The sequence below is a fragment of the Micropterus dolomieu genome, linkage group LG13 (assembly GCF_021292245.1).
Source record: "Micropterus dolomieu isolate WLL.071019.BEF.003 ecotype Adirondacks linkage group LG13, ASM2129224v1, whole genome shotgun sequence".
In the NCBI taxonomy this organism is placed as follows: domain Eukaryota; kingdom Metazoa; phylum Chordata; class Actinopteri; order Centrarchiformes; family Centrarchidae; genus Micropterus; species Micropterus dolomieu.
In genome coordinates, this window is record NC_060162.1 from 16,576,906 (window position 1) to 16,601,139 (window position 24,234).

At 39.7% G+C, this 24,234-nt stretch overlaps 1 protein-coding gene across 3 annotated transcripts in view; it reads right to left on the reverse strand.

Annotated features, from left to right (window-relative positions):
- jak2a (Janus kinase 2a) overlaps nt 1-18,040 on the reverse strand; it is a 37,618-nt gene extending 19,578 nt beyond the window's left edge. For 2 of the 3 annotated variants that reach the window (XM_046066246.1, XM_046066248.1), the window contains exons 1-2: nt 17,487-17,853; nt 3,137-3,422 (exon numbers count right to left, since the gene is read on the reverse strand). In XM_046066246.1, coding sequence (XP_045922202.1) covers nt 3,137-3,398 — 262 coding nt within the window. In that variant the 5' untranslated portion in view covers nt 3,399-3,422; nt 17,487-17,853. The other variant, XM_046066247.1, reaches the window with a different exon arrangement.
- Between the last annotated feature and the right edge of the window lie 6,194 nt (nt 18,041-24,234).

The window sequence follows — 24,234 nt, forward strand, 5'->3', positions numbered from 1 at the left end:
CTGATAACTGCACCGACAGTTGATCTTTTCTCTCCAAGTTGCTTTCCGATTCTCTTGTAGCCCATCCCAGCCTTGTGCAGATCAACAATCTTGTCCCTGATGTCCGTAGAAAGCTCTTTGGTCTTGCCCATGGTGGTGATGTTGGATGCTGGTTGTTTGGGTGTTGACAGGTGTCTTTTATACAGGTAACGAGGTGAGGCAGGTGTATTTGATGTAGATAATTGGTTGGGATTGGGGCTGTGTCTTAAAGAAAGACTAACTGGCTTTTAGGAGCCAGAATACTTGCTGTTTGGTAGGGGGTCAAATACTTGTTTTTCCTCATCAGATGGTCATCAATTTTTATAAATTCATATGATGTGATTTTCTGGAATTTTCTTTGGGATTCTGTCTTTCACTGTTAGAATGTACATATGATTAAAATTGTAGATTGTTGCATTCTTTGTAAGTGGGCAAACCTGCAAAATCAGCAAGGGGTCAAATACTTTTTTCCCCCACTGTATGTTGTATGTTACAATGTCGACTGTTCATACTAAACACGGCCAAAGTTTAAAATAATGAGGTAAATGCCCTGAATACTAGGGTTCCAAAGTTTTTTCTACTACCCTGCCTAACTGATGTCGGCATGGAATTCCTTATACGGTCATCTGATCGTGATTTGCTCCAGGTACAGCACGCCAACGATGGGTCCAACCACCAGCTCGGTCTGTCAAAAATTATTCGACCATACTGCTCAAAGTGCTTTCTCCAGCGCTGGCACAGCACTAAAAACCAAACAGGATTTTCCTGCATGACACGTGATGGAATGGGTTAAAGGTCCATAATCATTTACTTCAAACATATTTACAGTATATAAGGAATGACATCATCTTCAGAGGGCACCAGGGAAAGGTGACTTCTTGGCTGATGACACTAATTCATTAGGAGGATTTGCATCTTCACATTGTTAACGCTTAACACCCCACATCTGACATGAAAATAAACGTTCAACGCTTCTAAACCAATCTGTTTCCAATCCAATTATTTACTTTACCTGGATGACTAAAATTAATGTAAACCAAGGGGATCATGGCTCAGAGACTTAAACTGCGCTGCCACTACATGGCAATTTAAAGTTAGTGCCAAGAATTTTTAGCTACTGAAGTGAACTAAAAAAAGACCCAACTTTTCTCTGGATATTCAGATGGGAGACAAAAAACCCCCCAACAGAACAGCGTATTAAGGAGTTGGCCCAACAGCTGCAATGCTTCTCAGAGTCTTTGAGCTCTGCTGGATGGCATGAACAACATTCTTCCAAAATATATTGCCTCATTTGGTGTAACATGATGTAAGTAATTAAAGTTTTTCCCGTGTGTGTGCAATTTCACATCATTTTGGACCATTATTATTTCCATGTGTGTACAAAAATTTAGAGGAGCTAGAGCAGATTACAAATAAACAATACCCAAAAAGCTAAACTTGCTGAAGAGGTCAACTAGGGAGGAATTTCAACTATTAGCGTGGTCCTTAACCATTTTCAGACTAGACTACAAACTGTAGCGTCGCTCCATCGCACTATTTATAGTTTGTGATTGCTCTCATCAGTATTTATTTATCATCCGCATCAGAAATGTGACGTCATGCACTTTTTCAGGGCCGAGTGTAGGTAACTTTTGTTTAATGGAAAGGTAATGTATCAACCTTCAGTCCAGTCTATGATCCACAGAGAAAAATGCATTGATGCAAGTAGCAATATTACTGCACATATAATCCTTGTCTGTCATGTATAATGTTACAATGTCAGCTATTCATACTAAACATGGCCAATGTTTAAAATAATGAAGTAAATGCATGTAAAAGTAATCCCTTTGAGCAAAAAGCTCAGGGTTCAGACTGCTCTTACGGTAGCCAGCTACCTCACTCCACAACGCCTTAAGAGATGGTTTTAGCCTCCTTGTTAGTGCGTCCACCTCCGGTACCCGGGGCCACGAGTTCGAGTCTGGACTGTGCAGTACAACCGGGGCTGGTTACACTCTGAATACTAGGTTTCCAGGCCACCCATTCAGTCTGTCAAAGTAATTTGACCGTTCTGCTCATAGCGCTTTCTCCAGCACTGGCACAGCACTAAAACAAAGTGTGGAATAGGTCTGGCTATGGGAAACTCTTTTGCTCACGACTATTCTGTATTTTCAGTAGTGAAGGCAAGTTAGTTTCTTGATGGACAGATGGCTTTGCTTGTTGCTGCTAACTGTAGCTGCCATTAGCTAATTAGCTCAGTTAACAGAAGTTAGCATATACTTTAAAGCTATCTGTCCATCTTGAATTAAGTTGTAAAAGTTGTGCGTTTTGTACAGTAATCAGTGAATCAGTGAGGCCCCGAGCAGAACTACCAGGCCAAGCTTATCTGGTACCTACACTGACCCTTAGAAAGAAGTCACTACAAGCTGTCACCTGCATTGGAGCCCAACAGCAAGAGGATGAGGCAGTGTAGCTCACAAGCACTGGGTGCTGCCCCTCTGTAGGCTTCCTGTGGTTGGCTAATCAGAAGAAAGTGGGCTTTTTAGGGAGAGAGGTCCTAAAGACAGAATGATTTGAGAGGCTGCATAAAGGGCCAGTATAAGATAAATAAGGATTTTTTAAAGCTGTGAATCATGCAAAGCTACTCTAGTGGAGTCCCAGAATAAAAATACAGAGCTGGAAATTAGCATAATGTCTCCTTAAATGCCTTTCTGTTCATACATATGTACTTAAGTTTCAATATGATACTTTACAATAGTGTCACCATGATGTTCAACACAACAAAAATGCCGGAATGCCTATGAATCAGCCCATCATTTACAATGTCTGTAGTATAAAAAAATAATTGTACAGAAACGCCGTTATATTTACTTTTTAATAAAACTATGTTTATTTAGCCTGACCCATTTAGAGTGGTTTCTCAACAAATTCTATAACACAAATAAATACTATATCTTTTTATCCATCCTACCCACCCACACACAATATCACTCAAGTCCTAATATATATTTGATGCATGTTTTATTTATTAGCATATTAGCCATATTAAACCAATGTTTGAAAATTGGTCAACAAATAAACTTTATGACTATATTTTGTGTGAGTGTGTAGACATGAGCACTGAAATCCTCTTGTGACTTACCACATGCTTTCGCTGCACTGATGCACAGATCCTCTGCTATGTACTCCCCAGGTGGAAACGTAAGCACACTTTCTGAACAGTTGGGCCCGCCCCCTCCTCCATCCTTCCCGAGGTAGTAAAGGCGGACGGTCAGGCAGGTGGTCTCCATATCCTGCTTGGGGTCAGGTCTAGTGACTGGGTCAAGGTCAGGGGGAAGGCCATTGTAATGTGCTGTAGGACTGGAGGTAGGTGGGTCCATGTCTGTCAGCAGAATACAGGCCATGTGCTGCTTAAAACAAACATCCACCTGTAGGTAAGAATGGCAGGAAAGAATGAGCGCAAGTAAAAAGTTCAGAATATACTTTAGTTCAGGTACATAATTTCATAAGAGGAAGGAATCTCTGAGCTAGCAGTGTTTTACAGCATGTACAGCTTTCTGACCTGACAAATGAGTCCCTGAGATTTAAATGTGTTTACACGTTAACCAGACTGAAAGTCAATCATTACGCTAGCCGCTCTGTGAAGCTGTACAGCGATGCTTTGAGCTAAACGCTATCATCAACTTGCTAACATGCTCACAACGACACAGCTACCATGCTGATGTTTAGACAATTAGTTGTTTACCATGTTCAACACCCTAGTTTAGTGTGTTAGCAAGCTAACATTTGCTAATTAGCACTAAACACAAAGTACAGCTGAGGCTGGAGGAAATATCATTAGTTTAGAGGGTATTTGGTCATAAACCAAAATACTGGAGAAACTAAAATTGAGATCAATCAATGAATTCACCAGCAATTTAAGCCAGTCTCAGTCACAAAAAGTGAGATTTGTATCCTTAATAGTGTTAGTGTTGTGTGGAGAAACTGGCATCCTTATCTTATCTCATATGACGACGTTTACTTTTATCCACTTATAATCAGAATACGATTAAAATGCCTAATTTTAATCTCAGTCACAGTAAAATGACTCATTTTAACATTTTTCATCATTTTAAAAGTGTCTGATTATACCTTGCATAATTAAATTAAAGGATGAAATTTTGTCTCTTAGTCATAGTATCTTCATCTATGATGAGTATGTGTCTTCTTGTATATGTTCTCAACATTGAAATAATGGTTCCTTAATTCAATTATATTTGGTGAATTTTTATGCAGAAAGAGGGCGTAAATAGGGTGATGGAAATATTAAATATCATCACAAGACAAGCCGTCACATGCATCCCACAATGAACAGAGGAACAGAAGTCTTTTTGAAGAATACATAAAGGGTGGAAGTAGCGGCTAAAATGAAGATGATAGGCCACAGCTGGAATACACTGGAGGGAGCTTAAAATGAGTTACACACTGGAACGTTTTTGGAGACCATTTGCAGCAGTGGCTAATTCAGAGGCCTGAGATTGTATCCCTCTCTATAACCATAAACAGTTAGCTGACACGAGATGAGCATTACTTATCATCAATTACGTTTATGGTCGTTTGAGATTATTACTTATCACAAGACTGTAGTGGCGGACTGCTCTCAGCATTTCCAGTCTCCAAACTATGTGTGGGGAAAATGCATTAAATAATTTTTGCACATGAAGCAACATTCGGTACTTTCTATTCCATGGTCTAATATATTAAAATTATTTATTAATTTAAATGTATTTTTATTTCTTTAAGCAGACTGATGTTTTAATAGTTGATGGTAATTTACCGCTAAGCTGGTGACAAGAAAAACTGAATGAAATACAGAGCTGGGGTCTCATTTATGAAACCGTGCATAAGAAAGACTACTAAAAGTTGTGTACGGACAAAACACAAAACACACACATATTCTGATTTATAAAACAGTGTGCACACACATCCTATGCCGATTTGCCTTTATAAATCACAGGTTCACACACCCATAGTAGCCTTTAAATAGTCAGTGAAACGCCCATAATTTTTCTATTTTTATTAATATTTGTTGCTAGGGCTGGACCCGAATACTTGTCTGACCTCCGCTCACAGCGGTGAACGTACTGCTCCAGTTCACATCAAAGGGGAGACAAAATGAAGCCCTCAGCTGTGTGGGAGTTGAATTGAGTGATAATAATTGCAGTGTGGCAGTTATGGGTTTATTAGTTTTAATAGTCTACATTTTTAAATGAATCAGTATGAACACATTTAAATAATTATATTAGGCCTATTGTAGAAGAACATTTAGTTTGCTATAATAAGAATTCAAAACAAATTTTGCATAATAATGCATTGTTTTTGTTCCAATACCGGAAATAGCGCTCACCCCATCTGCTCGCCCGGGACCACCACCCAGCTAAACTATTCCCGGATTCTGCCCTGGACCTGCTCGGCTCAGCCTCTCACACTCTGAACTCTCAGCTACGTTCCCCCCTGCTCTGCACAGCAGCCACCAACCCGGTTCTGCAGCATCTGGTCTTTCAGTCCGCCTTGTTCACCCCCAGCTCAATATCCAATGCCTTCAACCCTACAGTAAATATTTATCTTTTATCAAACTCCCTCTCTTAGTCTTGCACTTGGGTCTGCTAGCCTAACTGTAACAAAGTAAAAAACAAAGTTTTGGTAATAATAACTTGCTGTTTTGGTTAGCCTAAGCTATGAGAATGAAACAGAGTGCTTTCTTTTTTCTCCCTCCACTTGTGTCATTACCAGACCTTCTTGAACATTCATCTTTCTTCTGCAGTTCTGCTTCTTTCTTGTGATATGAATGCCTGCTATAAACAGACAATTAAACAATCGGCATAATGTGACTGTTGAGAAATGCATTCCTGCTGTGTTTAAACATTTATTTAACAGTCCACTCAATTAAAAAGGTTGCAGAGGAGATAATAAAGACTTTTTTATGATACCTAAGCTATACACTGAAAGATCTACTTAAGATCTACTGTAAAATCTTAATACTGATGTTCTGCCAGTGCTGAGAGAGAGGCTTTTAAATATCTTCAGTTTATTCAGTTAAAAAAATAGTAGTTTTACCAGCTTTAGGACAGAACAATCTTCAATAGTCTTGTCTTTTTTCATACCTTGTGTTTTTTCCCCACACTGGTGCATGTATGAAACTACGCACTTGTGTTTACTCGACTGTTTGTCTATGTTTGTATGTATGTTGTTATGTCTGTGTGCTGTCAGTGTTTGTATAATTGTATGTGGACCACAGGAAGTTTAGCAACTGCTGCAACGGAAGCTAATGGGGATCCAAAAAAGAAATCTAATTTTGCTGTATTGTAAAGAGGGAATACACAGTAAATGTAAAAACAGTTACAGACTGTAACAGACCCACTCCTCCAGTAAGAGGCTTGGCACTGATACAGACTGTCTGCTTTTGATTACAGGCTTACTGACGAGGCATTACTGCGGTGAAAGCAGTTAAGCTGCATCATTTCATTACATGTTTTACCTCGTTACAGTCAGGTGTGTCATTTTTCCAATCTGAAACAAACAGTGTGTGTGTTAGGTCTGAGATGGCTTTTCGATATTGAAGAAATAATAATAATAATAATGATGATATTCTGTTTTTTAAATTGTTGTCTTCTTTTGAAGTGGATATTGAGTAATCTTACATACATACATTTCATAACTTCCTTGTATTCTTTCCGATACATCCTGTACAGTGGTGACAGATCACAAAGTGTACGGTTATGAAAGCTACACCCTAGACTACAACGATGACCTACAGCATTAACATGCCAAAACCAGTGAAAAGCTCAAAGCACCCACACTTCTAGTGTAGCACAGCCAAACAAGGGTGGTATTATTAGCTGCTAGGAGTCGAAAAGCATAAAGAGGAAGTGCAGCAGTATAACCACAAACATAAACAAACGGCACAACTGTTACTGGGAGATAACAAAAAAAACAAAAAAACTTACACAACAATATACTAACCCAAATGCTCCTTAAAAACACGCTAATGCTAGTTTTCATACAACTTCCAGTGGTGAGTGTGATAGCTGTCTTGTGTATTGAATCGAAAGGCACTGTGGTGCCAGGGGGAGCGTAAGCAGCTTGATCAATTAGATCTCCATTTAGAGCATGGATTGGATTGAGAAATATCGATGGTGCGCTCTTGTGAAATGTACACATAATTTAAGAGTTTACATCAAGCTTTAAATTGAGACTGGGAGGTCATCGAAAGCAGATGTTAACCTGGAGAAGCCCTGGTTTGTGGTGGGTACAATGGCATACATGAAGGTGTCATCAGCATAAGAAAAGGCATTACAGTGCAAAGTTGGAAAATATATATTATTTATGTACAGAGTAAATAGCAGCGGTCAACCATGTAAACACATGACAATAATGACAATCCCCACACTGGCTTGTAACTTAATAATAAAGCTGCTTTATTATGCTTTGTTTACATCAGTTGTAAGCTAGACATTCCAACTGACCCTGAGCCAGTCAAATAAAAGTAAAACAAGGGCTCTACATCAAATAGGTTTCTGATTGGCTGTCTACAGCCACCCAGCTCCACAACACAGCACTTCTCTAACCAACTATTTAGTATACATTTTTTAAATATTTAAATAGAAAAGAAGGAATCTCCTTTCATCCATCTGTCTGTCTCCAAAATCATCCAATTGACACTTGGGGGGTGCACTGCTGAGGATGCCCCCTGACAACTACCACAAACATTGGCAGGCAACTTTTATGTGAATATAAACTGTAGTGGAGGTTTAATGTTTGACAGAGTACCTAATTTTATGTACGTAGGACACAGCACATAAGCTCCTGCAAAGTAAAAGTAAGCAAAGAATTATGCAAAGTATTGTTTTGGTTTACAAACCCCCAGCCCGTGAGGCACAACATTATTGATGCTATATAAATGTACACCTCTGACATATGAAAGAGGAAGCTCAGCACATGTTTGAGAACACAGGAAAACATTGCAATATTACTTTTTGTCAGTGTGTCACACAGTGTACACACCCAGAAACATTTATCATGTAGCAGACAGGCAGTTAGACAAGTTCCATGCTGTGTCTTATCAGGGCCTTGATGCTAGTTGAGGTCAGAGCTATCAGCTCGGACACATTTTGCCCCTAATGGCTGCGCTGCTCCAATGCTGGCCACTGATGCTACCTCTTAAATCAGCTGCTGGACATTTTGCACTTACCAAATGACTTCTGAGCTGGCTTTAAAGTTTGGATCAAGTTAAAATTGTTAACAACAGTCCCTAGATCATTTTGGAAAAAAACTTGCATCTACAATTGGTGGCTATATTGTATAGGACCATGTTATGGAAGAACAATGGCCTGCAAAATTAGTTTGAGACTACACTGTCGGCTGCTGGTCGGTGCCATGGTTACAACTTTCCCAACAAGAAAACAAAGCTCACTGATAGTCTTGTAGGTGGATGTTTCGTTCCTTTGTTTTCCCACCGCCATGTCAATGAAATGGTGTATTTCAACAGTGACAACACCCCCAAAGCATAATTTTTCCACCTCCAGTGGAACAGTGGGGATGGTGTTTTTGGGGTCATAGGCAGCATTCCTCCTTCTCCAAACACGGTGAGTTGAGTAGATACCAAAAAGCTAGATTTTGGTCTCATCTGACCGCAAAACTTTCACCCAGTTCTCCTCTGAATCATTCAGATGTTCATTGGCAAACTTCAGACGGGCCTGCATATGTGATTCCTTGAGCGGGGGGACCTTGCAGGCGCTGCAGGATTTCAGTCCTTCACAGCGTAGTGTGTTACCGATTGTTTTCTTGGTGACTATGGGCCAAGCTAATTTGACATCTTTGACAAGATCCTCCTGTGTAGTTCTGGACTGATTCCTCACTGTTCTCATGATCAATGCAACTCCACGAGGTGAGATCTTGCATGGAGCCCCAGACCGAGGGAGATTCACTGTTGTTTTGTGTTTCTTCCATTTGCGTATTATTGCACCAACTGTTGTCACCTCCTCACCAAGCTGCTTGGCGATGGTCTTGTAACCCATTCCAGCCTTGTGTAGGTCTACAATCTTGTCCCTGACATCCTTGGAGAGCTCTTTGGTCTTGGCCATGGTGGAGAGTTTGGAATCTGATTAACTTCTTCTGTGGACAGGTGTCTTTTATAGAGGTAACAAACATGATTAGGAACACTTCCTGTAAGAGTGTGCTCCTAATCTCAGCTTGTTACCTGAATAGAAGACACCTGGGGGCCAGAAATCATTCTGATTGAGAGGGGGTCAAATACTTATTTCACTCATTAAAATGCAAATCAATTTATAAAATTTTTGACATGCGTTTTTCAGAATTTTTGTTGTTATTCTGTCTCTTACTGTCTACCATTAAAATTATAGACTGATAATTTCTTTGTCAGTGGGCAATGTATAAAATCAGCAGGGGATCAAATAGTTTTTCCCCCTCACTTAAGTACAGAGTGATTGTTTATGTTATTAGGGAACACGTGCTTTTTCTAAGTATCTGCTGTGAAAAAAAACTCAAATCACATCAAAACAATTAGGCTAAGTAGCCTTTAATAAATAATATTACATTTGAACAGCACAAACATTGTACTAAATATCTGTATAAATATTTATGTCAAAGTAAGTCTTTCTATTGTGTAGATTGTTGCTATTGTGCATGTGGTATGTGAGCATAAGTCAGAATTGACCCTTAGCTAAGCCACGCCCTCCTTATGTACTGTTGCTAAGTCCGACAAACTAGCGGACCCGTCGAACTTTTACCACGGCGATGCCAGAAAGAAGCAGACAGTTTTGCACTAGCATTGTGCACTTTAAGGTTGTATTCAGGCTGTCAAACTGATGTGAAAAAAATAAAGACAGAAGCTAAAGCCTTACCGATCACAGAAAAAGTGAACCACCGTATTATTATTGACTATTGAGAAAGGGGACCAGTGATATTAAGGATCAACACTGCTCCTGTACAGCTGGGGAGGTCTCTATTCACTATTACAATCATTAAAAAGCGGAACAGAAGGACGTTACGTTCAGTAGTAAGTTAGCTAGGATTAGGAACAATCCATAGCCTACATTTTCATAGATTTGTTTTAGGTTTTGGAAAGTGAATAACTTGTACTTGTCCTTTCAACCTCTCTGTGTAGTGACTGTAACTACTGAAAGTGCCCCAGGAAAAATGCAGAAATAAAAGCTAGAAAACAACTCCTGTTGCATAAGAGTCAATGGCCAGCTGCGTATTCGGGGTGTGGCTTAGCGATGGGTCAATTGCATGAAGTCAGGTTCTGGCTAAATGGCTATAAAGCACTGCCAAATATGAATACATCACAAATGACCAACACAGTAGACAGTAAAAATCTCCTTAAAAAAGAAAGCTACCATGACACCATAGTGAGGCAACAGGGTGGTCCACACGCTGTCTGCCAACTCAATGTTCCTGAGCACCAGCTGAGTGTAGCCACAGCCAAACTGCTATGTGCTAGCACATATAAACAGGCACAGCATGTCACACATCTATCACTTTCATTTGTCTGAAGCACTATGAAACTGTAAGGATGTACAAACAATTAAGGGCAGCCTAAATCTAGTTGAACCACAAAAGTTTGGTCAGGTCAACAATGGTGCCACTTCAAACCCGAATAAAAAAGCTTGATTAGTCCCACTGAAACCCATTTGATGGACTTGAGACAACCCATATGTGCTCCCCTGAACAACCTTGAGCAAATGTTCGGAAGGCAGGAATTAAGTAAAAGATTTGATGTCTTAATAAAAGTACATTATTCACTTTGACATTCAGCTGTAACATAATACTCAATGCGACCACTGCGTTGCTCTCTTCCCTCCTGGTGTAATGCTGGTTTCACGCACAACATGGTGCTAGCGTTGGGCGTGGAGCGATTACATACAAAGTCAATGCAAAGACGCGGAGTGATGCGATTTCCTGCCAGGCGGTGCGGTGGACAAGCTGGAGGCGATGCGAAGTGTGAAACCAATGTGGAAAATCACATCCAATGCTCCGTGAACTTCGCGTGGCGCTGTGTCAGTAGCCTATCAGTGTTCACAATGTCCGACAGAGGACAGGGACACCAGGCAGAGCAGAGGGACAGGACTGCTTGCCAACAAACAGCTGCTGTGCTCCGGGAAGCTCTAGAGGAGAGGGATGGTGGCACGCCGGAGCTTTGGACAAATAAACACACCGGATTCTGCTGTGATAATGCTCACAGGAGCTCAGGGCTGATTGCTTTCATTAAATTAACTTTAACTTATATTTTTTGGGATTATAACATTGATTTATCTTCACTTGTGCTTTTCACCAGTGAGCTACCATGTTTGGTATTGTAGCTGTTTTTATTGTAGCTGCCAGAGCTCTGTAGGACTACTTCATATTTCAGGAGACTGCTTAGAGAAAATTAAGAGGGGAAGTTAACGGTTACCACCGGGTAAATTCATAAAACATGTGTCTTTTACTTGATTCTAGCTATCGTTGTACTTTACTATGAAAGTAGTTAGCATAGCATAGCTCCATTCGGAAAACATGCATTTTAAAAGACCTGAAAAAAGCATGATTTGATAGTTTTAACAAATCGGCATCAGTTTTAACCTTTTATTGCAACAAAATCACAGCAAAATGTTAATTTCATAGAGCTTAGTAATGGCAGGTTGTGTTTATTTGCGTTGTGTGTGAAAACTCCTGTGAGTAGTCCAGCGGTCAAACTCAGTATAAGTCATGGAATTAACCTAATGTCTTACTGCAAATGCAATTACCAAAGACAAAGTGGAAATGGTATCGAAATTACAACTTACTCACTATACTAAACCTGAAGCAATTAGTCAAGTAACAGAATTTGAATTGGCAAAAGATTTGAGTTATTATTTAAAATCAGTAATAAGTATAAATGCCAAAAATGCTCTGAATTAACTGAATACCTTTGGATTATAGACTGGTTGGTCAGACAAAACACGTGGTGTTAAGTTTAGGAGATCAGGACATTGTGTCCCACCCCCTCCCTTCAGGTTTCCCTCCAAAGCCACTACCCAAAAACACATTTTCTTGTGCAGTCAGTGCACAGGTAGGTAGCCTGCCAATTATTTCATTTGGACCGAATTATATACTTATTACAGTCTTGCGACCGACTGAATTTGTGTTAGAGCATTTGATCTGTTAATTTCTGCAGATATGTCGCAGCTTTATGACAAAAGAAAGTGAGTAAAATGAGTAAAAGAAGGATCAACGGTCTGCTGAAATAAGCTTTAATCTTTTTGTCCATGTGCATGTACTAAACACCGTTTGGTGTGTGAAACCCAACACATCTGCTCATGGTCCTTGTGCCACTTGACAGAACATGAGCAATTTTGCAAAGAGGAATGGTGTAAATTTCCAGTGTCCAGGCGTGCAAAGGCTGACAAATCCTTGGGCCCTATGATTTCCGAGGAAAAACACAAACGGAATCAAGGAATTTGATCACAAAAATGGAATCAACTGTGGACTATGGTGCTGTGTTTTTGTGTCGGGTGCTGCTTCTGTCCTCTGCTGTCTGTGTCTCACCGAGGGCGGGTTCGAGCAGCATATGGACGCTGTCCTGCAGATGGACCGTGGAAAGAAATTGTCAGTAGTCATGTAATAACCTATTAGAGGACAATTCACAATATAATGCATGTATTGTGAATTGTCACGTATTAAATAGTATGATAGTATTTTAATATCCTACTGTTGTAATACTGTTATTGTGAATCATCCCCATAAATAATTGCACATACATTTGAAGATTTCTATACGAATATTTGCATGACATCATATTCATTGATATTGATTATTTTTTACATTTTCTTATTGAACTGTGGAAATTGTATTCTTCCACCACATGATTACAGTCACTTAACTCGCAAAACACAGAATTCATAAAAATTTTAAGGGAAACCATGGAAAAAATTAAAAACAGATTTCATAGCGACCTCAAATCCATCTTAACTCAAAGCTGCTGCCAAAGGTTGCTCCACTGACTTGAAGAAGTGGATAGTTTCTCAAGGCTGCTTTGTGTTAAAAACCCGCAAACACTTTGGATTCACACAGGCCAACATCATCAACAGGTCGCGTCCCAGAAAGAGCTCTCTGGAATACAAGGGGAAAACAGCCCCAAAAAAAACTTAGCTATGAAGTCAGAGGAATATATGTGAAATGCGAACACAGCAACACAAATTTGCAGCCAGATGGTTGTCGCTAGTTGGATGAGAGGGAGAGGATTAATTAACAGCTCACACAAGCCAGGAGGAGAGGTTTTTGTGTTATTAATCTTGTTCTTAAATCCATTACTAAAAATTCCATTTTAGTTTGTCATGCTTAGTCATGTTGTAACAGGTGTGGTAACACACCCATCTATTAAAATTAACAGTGCTTCCAACTGTGAACCTCTTCGCAGGAAAAAAAATCCCCTTGAGTTTTTTGGCAGAATACCTATTTCATCTTTTCTCACAAGGAAGTAAAATGAAAGAAGACAAAGGGTCTGGAAAAGATGGTTTGACTGTGGGATGTAATCTTTAGTCACCTAGTGAACAATGAAGTTGTGTCTAAAGTTCATACTGTCCTTGGGGTTTCTGCTCACCCACTTCTACTGATGCAATGCTGTAGTTGTTTCAGAGTATTTACACTTCCTCAAAAGTGCTTCCCAAACGTTGCCAGGCAGTGCACCTACTTTCTGTTTTGATGATCTGAAATGAACACAATATTCAAGTAAATTAAACTTTCTTTTGGTGTTACTTCTGACTGCAGAACAGTAGCCAGTAGCCACTTCTTATTTACTACTAGAGGGTGACACAGGAGAGGATTTTCACTCCTGCACCTCAAAAAACACTCCTGTCCCATCCCATTCTCAGAAGACTGATGCACAGGATTCCCAGAAATAACATCAGCCTCGACTTACTACCACACATGGTTCAGTATTTTGATGTGTTCTGTCCCTGCTGTGCACTCTTTACCGCTTAAATTAGTGTCTTCAGGAAGGGTGGTTTCATGAAGAGAGCACATTCTATGCTTTCTTTTCCCGCTTGACATGGCATTACAGGCACCTTCGTCAGAGAAACTTCCCATACAGGGACTAAGCGTTTCAGTGACCATGTGTAGCTACTTATGCACACTTCAATAGAACATCAAGCCAGCACTTAATGATTTCCAAACTGATATCCTGAGGGTTCGCTGGAGGAATGAAAAAAAAATTAATATTTGAGGCTTGACCACTTTGTGTTTGTTTTGTGTTTGACCACAAATATGCTACAGGAACACACTTTAGCCCTTTACCAGCCCCTATCACACCGTTCTGTCATCCCTTAACGTGTCAAAAAAAGTTTCAGATTACGTCATCAACAAAATGTACAGACCACAGGTTAATGTACTGAACGTGAGATGGGGAACACAGAAGAGTTTCCTTTCCCTGCACAGTATGTGTGCACATGTGTGAATCCGTGTGTTTGTTTTGCCAGTGCTTGCTCTTGCTATGTTAAAAGGACAGAGACACGGTGTTTAAAAGCTACCTAAAAAACTAGCATTCAGGAAAAGATTTTTGTAAAAGGGACGCTCTGCAACACCTTCAACTGGTTCAAAAACCATGACTGACTGCAAAAGGTAATGCAGATTGTCAACGCTGTAAACAGCAAGTTAGTAACTGTGAAATGTGTTGGCATGGATTGTCAGTTACCCATGATAAAGCCAGTTAGGCATGCTTCAAGAAATAAATGAATCAAGGCTCTGGGAAGCACAGGGTAAATACACGTTGGATTTTAACCTTAAACGCACCAATGTGTGGGATGTTTTCATTCTTGTGAGTTCAGACCTAGCCGCACATCTCTCTATGATCCGGTACTCTTAAGATTGTACTAACCATTATTTTGGCAAAAATGTGACATGGAAAAACAAGTAGCTCTCACTTTGATGTTGCCATTTGTTCCATTTTAAACTCATTTTTCTTCATCACAGCAGCTGACAGTGCAGTTCTTTGTATATGACCTGAATAAAACTTGCAGAACGTTACACATGGTCCTTGATGTAATTATAATGTACTTTCCCCATAACTGTGTATATGTCTGTAACTGATTATGTTCTTCCAGTAAAGACCTATAACAAACATGCTAAATCGCCCATAAGTGCTTTGACTTGGCCTACTGAATCAATACTGCCTACATATAATTGAAAACACTATGTAAAAATATCACGATCATATGTACTTTTATTTTGGAAACATAAAAACAACATCAAACCTTTTAACCACTGTAAAAACCTGTACCTTATTTACAGCAGGTGAAACCATAAATAGACATATTACTAGCAGTGCTACTAAGTATTGCTTTGCTGTGATAAAGTTAGAGATAATCCAGTATCTACTCCCTCAGCCCAGCAATCCCCTTAACATGTCATACAGTCAATTTAAGAATCCATATTAGTGTTGTTGGTTGGGGATGACTAAAACATTGCTTCCCTTCTCAAAACCAGAAAACACAGCCTCCACTATGAAGTTGGAACTGGAAAATGATTTGACTGCTCTGAAGAGAATTAACTAACCTGGCTTGTAAAATGAATCATCTATAGGATAAGCATAATTTTATAAATCATTTGGCAGCACCATCGACAAAGTAAATATACTCTCAGTGACCACTTTATTTGTTATACCTAGCTAGACCCAAATGCAGTCTAATAGAAAAACCCTCGAATAATCTGACCTACAGGAAGGTTATGTTTAGCTTTGGTTTTAACTGTTTTAGAAAGGTGTTGATTTATGGATGAGAGAATCACCCTTTCTGCAACTTATTAACAAGCTCTAATAACAGCAATGCAATTCAACAGCACAAAAACTGCAGTCGTTGAATCAACAATTCAACACCAGTAGAGTAGGGCGATAAATGAGCCAGGCTGATATATTGACTAACATTGGCTTATCACAGAAATATCACTATCAGCAAACTATACTGTATTTAACATTAGCAGTGGTGGACAGTAACTAAGTACATTTACTTAATGACTGTACTTAAGTACAAGTACCACAAATTTGTGATTAAGTACAGTACTTGAGTACCCTGTTTGTACTTCTACTCCACTAGATTTCAGGGGGAAAAGTTTTACTTTTTACTGACTACATTTATCTGACAGCTTCAGTTACTAGTTCCTTTACAAATTAAATTTTTTTACACAAAAAAACACATGAAGTTTAAAAAATACGATGTGTTGTTATAAATTTAACTACCCAACAGTTTATACAAACAGCTGAAACCCCAACACTATTTTGATGAAATTCCGTTTTTCATGTAAACAAGCATAACCATACTCAACCTTTTACTTTCGATACTTCAGTATTTTTAAAAGCAGGTACTTTTGTACTTGACTTAAGTAGAAATTTAAATTGAAGATTTCTAATTTTAGTGAAGTAATATTTCGCAAGGGTATCTGTACTTTTGCTCAAGTACAGGATTTTTTTTACTCTGTCCACCACTGAACAAGAGATTTCTGTACACAAATGCCATATAGATGTTTGAGGTCATTTCGAAAGCAGTGTCTCTATTACTTAGTTTGTCCTCCAGAGATAACTGACATATTTGTAAAGCGTCCTGATTAATCTTGGTCAGAATTCTTTCATTACCAAATTTAAAGGATCCTTATCAAATATCATTGATTATGTTGGGTGGCTGTGGCTCAGAAGGTACAGCGGGTCAGCCACCAATCGTAAGTTTGGTGGTTTGATTCCCGGGCTCCACCAGTCTGCATGTCGAAGTTTTCTTGGGCAAGATACTGAACCCCAAATTACAAGAGTGTTTGAATATGTGTGAATGATCAGTTCCATCCTGATGAGCAGTTGGCACCTTGCATGGCAGCCCATGTCACTGCGGATAAGGTTAATGTGACATGTAGTGTAAAGCGCTTTGAGTGGTCGGCAGCCTTTCTAGAGGCAACAGACCATTTACCATGTTATGTGCTAATGTTAAATAAATAAATAATGGCATACTGTTTTTTAAACTCTCAAATATCGACTTCAGCATTGGCATCAAAAGTTCAATATCGACATGGCTTCATTATAGAATACCTTCATCGCATGAAGGTATTATAGGGAAATTGTCTATCTTAGCATCTGATAGGTGTACCTAATAACCGAGCAACATGTATAAATATACAACTAACGTTACAGTGAAATAACACACCTGTCCATGGCAGGGATTAATATTTCACCTCAGTTACAGGACCAATTCAGTTTATAAATCTTTGGTTTCTGTATTTTGTTCAACACGTTCATATTTATTGAACTGTTAACCACATAAACAAAAGTAAGTTGTGTATGACATACACAGACTAAACAAAACTTTTTTCAGCAGGTCTAGCACACAGACCAGCTGATTTAATGTTAGCCAGGGTTTATTGTACTTGCTAAGCTAGCTGTAACGTTAGGTTAACTGGCACAATGACCACTCGCACCATCCACACACACACACAGAACTTACTGTGACTGTGGTCTTCTGGTGTGATGTGCCTGCTTGAGTTTTCCCCAAAATCCCCACAGGTGCGTCGGTCTGCTTTTGTTGTCCAACACAGACTCAACCTGGGTAACTAACGTTACAGCACGGGCTGTCTGCGTTAGCTAGCTGCCACGGACCTAACGGGTTAACAGTACCGTTAGCGCTGCTTCGTTATTTGCCCCGTCAACTGCCATTCCGACGCCTTCACATCTTTTCCCAAACTATTTGCATCTGACGCGTCACAGCGACCACTGGGTGACTTTCAGTGAGCTCATTATTTTTTGCTCCACATGACGCCTGAGTTTAGCTAAGGTGGAAGACGCAACTGTTAGCCTAAGTTACTGCCACCCTGACTCACCCGTGTCTCCTCTTATGAGCAGATGATAGAAGCTACACTGATGATGATGATGATGTGGTGTGGGCGGAGCAGGATGTCTCCAAACGATTAGCCTCCTTTCTGACCCATTACTTCTTCGGGGTGTGCTCCTTCCGTGTTTGACACGGAAGAATTTTTTTTCTTCTAAATACTGGAATCCCTTTTGAGTTCCCAGAGCTCCTGGAGAAAGGCAAAGCCCTGAACATATTAAACAGTGGTGGAAGGAAACTATATTTAACAAAGTAAAGCAGGTCTACTTAAGTATTTGACTTTCAGTTTGAGCTATTTTCTGGTAGTAGCCTCCACTACATGAAGGCTAACAGAGAAATATTGTACCTTTTATACCACCACATTTATTTGACAGTTACAGTTACTTACTAAAAGTACACCACCAGCAACAAAGCAGCATCACTTTCAAGAGCCATTCTGTGTAATAAGTAGGTTTATTATAGTTTAAGTAGCTACATTTAGCTGATATTTCCAAAAAGTAAACTTTTTTGAAAACAGGACTGCAGTACTGGAGTATATTTTTATTGGTTCATTGCTACTTGTAGGCCTACTTAATTTAAGGATCTGAATACTACACCACTATTGCAATAAGCACAATACATGACAAAGACACAATTTGTATTAGTTAAATCATGAAAGTAGTAGTAGTAACTAAAAAAAAACAACAACATACATTTACCAACTGCGTTGACACAGCCTATAAATGCGAATAGAATATGTAAGTTTGTAGTCAAACCAAGCATCACCACATGGAGAATATTACATTATTCTCATTACATTACAATAAGTTATGTTCCCTTTTGTCGAAATGCACTCAAGTAGGCACATTTCAAAAAGTCACAGCATAAAGATTAGCTCCAGTACGTATAATATGCTAAAGTCATGTTTCACTGTTCAAAAATTATTCTGTACAGACTCTGAAGTTCAAAAAGGAGTATTTTTTATGTTTTGATGTCTAGAAGCCTTGAGCAACAAGATCAGTTAAAACATACTTGCCATTAAAGCTCATTATTTTTCTTTTGAGTTTGAGAAACCCCAAATTGTAAATTGCTGCACACTGTAATATCTCCTTTCCTGTGACAGCCACTGGCAGAGACGGTGGTGTGATTATGGAATTGGAGCGACTGGCAGTCACTTAATCTCATCACATGACTCATCTTTCTGGACTACAGGACCGTTAAAAACAGCTCTGTCTGTCTCAGGACGTTCACCCTCTCTTGTTCTTGTTGTATGCACTTCTGGACTAACTAATGTTACACATTATCTCATATTTGAATTGATAACACTGTAATTTGATGAATTGCTGAACACAGATAATATTGCTAATAAGGCTGACTGTAATCATTTGGAGCATTGCTCTTTTGGAAGGATTACTGTAACTGCAGTTTTTATAAACAGATGGATGTCTGGCTTACTGTCTGTCTTGGACATGGTCCCATTGCTTTTCACCTGTGAAAACATAGTTGTTAAAAATAACAATTTTAAAACCCATATTCTCTGAAATAATGTCAAAGGTCAAAACAGCATGAGAGCTCTTTAAGTTAATCCTACTCATCTAACCACTGTTTGTCTTTAACCACTTTTAAATTAATTAATTAAATACATTTTGTGTGCAGCCGATATGAGACAGGGTTGTTTGTGTGGGAGAAGCAACATTTAGAGTTATGCTTCAATCTTGGACAACATAAGAGCTCGAACCATGCTCAGTGAATTATTGTAGTTTAGGTTCACCTGCAACGTCTGTATCTCTTTAGTAGGTTCCTGTGTTCTGACCTCAGTCTTATCTCCATTAAATCTGCATTGGAATGCAAAACTTACTGTGCACAGTAATGAGGGCATTGAAGTATATTTCACAATTAACCCCAGCAATTGCATAATTTCAAGACATATAGGGGTGGTTTCCCAGACCGTGTTTAAAATAAGCCAAGACAGAGACGTCTCTAGGATTAAAAGGCAGGAGGGGCTTAGCCCCCAGGGTAGGTGTACATCACATCACATCTTTTGTAACTGTATTAGAACTATACTTGTGTCAACAACCAGTGAAGAAGCCAAGATGTTAACAAATAAAAAGCAACAGACATACTCTATTCTTCCATTTCTCCTCTGTTGAACTAAAGTTAGTGTAATGTTACATGAGGTTTGGGAGCAAAAAATTTTGGGTGTGTCCTTCTACATGATTTTTTAAATATATATATCCTATATATATATATGATGTGAGATGTGAGGATTATTAACACTATTTTATAAAAATCCTCATTGATTTCTTATTGCTTATTGCTTCTATGCTATGTTAAAGTTGCTCTAAACTGCATTTTTTTGTATTTTGTATACAATGACAATAGAGTCACTATCATCAATCCTGAAATCTGTTATATGGAGGGCGGGGGGGGGGGGGGTCCGGTCCACTTTTGAATCAGATTTGGCACTAGTACCACAGCTAGCTTCACTCATTGACCAGGATTCAAAGAGCAGCTAACTCTGGTTGATTAATGTTAACATTACTGTCGCTAGCTAGCCTAGCAGAAATGTTAGATAACTCTGTTATAAGTGTCATAACAACATAGTGTAAGTCTAACTGTAATTCAATGCTGCAACAAAGACTACATGATGCCTTTAAAAGCATCAGGTGAACAAATGATGAACATTCATTTTAAAAGTGGATTTTGGGGGGACGTGTGTATATGAGCACAAAGACACACCTGAGCAGCAGGTATGCTAAAATGCTTCCTTTACCTCGCTGTGTCGCTGCAGTGCAGCAGGCACGAGCAGTAAAAATAAGGAATTGAGTATAACTTAAATGGACTCTAAATGAACCGAGTGGAATGGATTTGAAGGCTACATCTACATATTTATTTAATTTTTACAGCCAATGAATGCAGAAAGCTAAGTGGATCAGAATATAGAAAATATAATAAATGTCATAAAATAATTTAGTTTAGGCTTTGCCAACAAATGCCTATTGTTTGAAGAAAAGAAAACAGCCTACATTTCCCTAGACCTGTACAGCACTACTGACCTCAGAATCAGCTGCCCTGCTTCTCTCTCTCTCTCTCTCCTGAAATATCTTCAATATCCATCCGGTCAATGAATGGAAGGATATACAACAGCGTTAACAGGGACACTATGACATTTAGTTTTCACTGACAACAACATTCTATGGGAAATGATATTGTTTTGAAATAGGCTACTAGAGGAAATATTAATGGCGTTCACATTATCAACACTATTGTTTTCCATAGCCAACTAATATATCCAATCTCCTTTACCTCAAGTAAACATAGCTAAAGTTCAGCAAGTAACAGTAACTAACAACAACTTTTTCAAATCTGTATCACTCACTACTTAAGCTTGATTTATACTCCTGCGAAGGGTCTACGTGCGTATCTATGCATATTTACTTGTGCGTTGGTGTCTCCGTCATTCTGCAATTACACCCCCAAACGGTAGTCGGCGGTAGCGCTACAGCGTCCACTGTGTTGACTTTTGCAGGCTAACTTCCAGTTTGGCCCTCTGCTAACATGAATGGAGGTAAAATTATATATGTGCAGCTTGTATAACCTTTTCAATTGTTATCGACCGAATGGATCACATTCTGATAGTGAAACGAGTCATTTCGCACGGGTTGTGACGGTCAAATATATTGATCCACCGTGTTACGGCCACCGATTTGGCCACTAGTAAAAGTAACTACAAAGCACGGGACACTTCCTGGCGGCGGGGAGGCATTGCGAGGCTACCCAGACGACCAATCAGTGCTTACGGTCCGCGTCACCTTGACGTGTAGTTACATTTTTGAGGAGGTGCACGTCGGGCAACGGCGTAGGTGACGGGGCTACGCAGAGGCTACGCCGTCGTTTCGACGCAGAAGTATAAATTACACTTTAATCTTCCTTCACCATGTCAGTGTGTTTGTGTGTGTGTGTAGTAACATTGCTGGGCAGCTCGGCAGAGCAGCGATGAAAGGTAGCTTCCCTCAGGGTCCTAGTGCCCGACTACAACAGGGATTTAAATTATGAAGCACAGGAAACAACCAGAAGAATTATTTTAAGCCAATAAATACAAATTATATTTGTATTATTCTATTGTATTTATCAATATTTTTGCTTATCTTTGTTGAGCACACATCTGCACTGTAAAAAAAAAAAAAAGGATAAAAAAGTAATACAATATCTAAATCTAATAATTATTTTTCTTATTATTATATGGGGGTCTTAGGACCATGTTAGGGTGGCTTCAGCCGCCCTAAAATAGGCCTAACGACGTCCATGGGCCAAGACTAGGCCTTAATCTAGAATAGTTAATCACTGCTCAATAAATGGCTTGTCTTGAACTAAAGTAAACGTGATTCATTTAAAACCACCTGTGCTAGTCTGATTTAGCTGGACTGAGGTTGCCTATAAAACATAGAACGTACCCAGAAAAGCCTAAAATCTTTAGCTTTAGTAAACATGAGAAAACTCTTTTAAAGACAATAATATCAAGACACCCCATCACTGAAGACAAACAGCACACATCTGCTGTGGAATCAAAGAAAAGGAATGCAATACAATACAAAAACTTCAGATAAGAATTGACCCTTTGCTGAGCCACACCCCGAATACACAGCTGGCCAATCACAGCGCAGTATAGGACTCGCTCTAACTGAGGTCCGACACTTTCATGGCTGCGCTCCATTTACTCTAACACAAAAGGAGTCCGTTTCTAGCTTTTTTTGGCTGTATTTTTCTAAGATATGGTCAAACGGCGTACCTGGGGCACTTGTAATAATTACAATCGCTACCCAGAGAGGTTGAAAGGAGAAGTACGATTTATTCTCTTTCCAAAACCTAAAATTAATCCAGAATAGCCTAATGTCGGCTGTGGATCGTGTGAATGTAACATAATAAAGCCCTACTGTTCTGGTTTTTAATGATTGTAATAATGAATAGAGGCCTACCCAGCTTTACAGGAACAGTGTTGATCGTTCATCGTTGTCTTTTGTCTCAATCGTCGGGGGATGCGGTGGTTCACTTGTACTGTGTGATCGGTAGGCTTTAGCTTCTACAGGTGCTGGTCATATAGTTAGAATATCATCAAAAAGTTGATTTATTTCAGTAATTCCATTCAAAAAGCGAAACTTGTATAATGTATACATTCATTCCACACAGACTGATATATTTCAAGTGTTCATTCCTTTTAATTTTGATTATTATAACTGACAACTAATGAAAACCCCAAAATCAGTATCTCAGAAAATTAGAATATTGTGAAAAGTTGTGGGTTCAAACCCGGCCTGTCTGTGTGTAGTTTGCATGTTCCCCCCGTGTCTGTGTGGGTTCTCTCCGGGTGCTCCAGCTTCCTCCCACCGTCCAAAGACATGCGGACTAGGTACCCCGCCTTGCGCCCAATGTCAGCTGGGATTGGCTCCAGCCCCCCCGCGACCCTGTACGCAGGATAAGCGGTTGACGATGGATGGATGGTTCAATATTGAAGACACCTGGTGCCACACTCTAATCAGCAAGAACCACCACGCACAGATGTATGCAAGACATGGGTTTCAGCTGTCGCATTCCTTGTATCAAGCCACTCTTGAACAAGACACAGCGTCAGAAGCGTCTCGCCTGGGCTAAAGACAAAAAGGACTGGACTGTTGCTGAGTGGTCCAAAGTTATGTTCTCTGATGAAAGTAAATTTTGCATTTCCTTTGGAAATTCCCAGAGTCTGGAGGAAGAGAGGAGAGGCACAGAATCCACGTTGCTTGAAGTCCAGAGTAAAGTTTCCACAGTCAGTGATGGTTTGGGGTGCCATGTCATCTGCTGGTGTTGGTCCACTGTGTTTTCTGAGGTCCAAGGTCAACAGGAAGTTTTAGAGCACTTCATGCTTCCTGCTGCTGACCAACTTTATGGAGATGCAGATTTAATTTTCCAACAGGACTTGGCACCTGTACACAGTGCCAAAGCTACCAGTACCTGGTTTAAGGACCATGTTATCCCTGTTCTTAACTGGCCAGCAAACTCGCAAACTTAACCCTATAGAAAATCTATGGGGTATTGTGAAGAGGAAGATGCGATACGCCAGACCCAACAATGCAGAAGAGCTGAAGGCCACTATCAGAGCAACCTGGCCTCTCGTAACACCTGAGCAGTGCCACAGACTGATCGACTCCATGCCACGCCGCATTGCTTCAGTAATTCAGGCAAAAGGAGCCCCAAATGAGTATTGAGTGCTGTACATGTTCATACTTTTCATGTTCACACTTTTCAGTTGGCCAGAGCAACCTGGGCTCTCGTAACACCTGAGCAGTGCCACAGACTGATCGACTCCATGCCACGCCGCATTGCTTCAGTAATTCAGGCAAAAGGAGCCCCA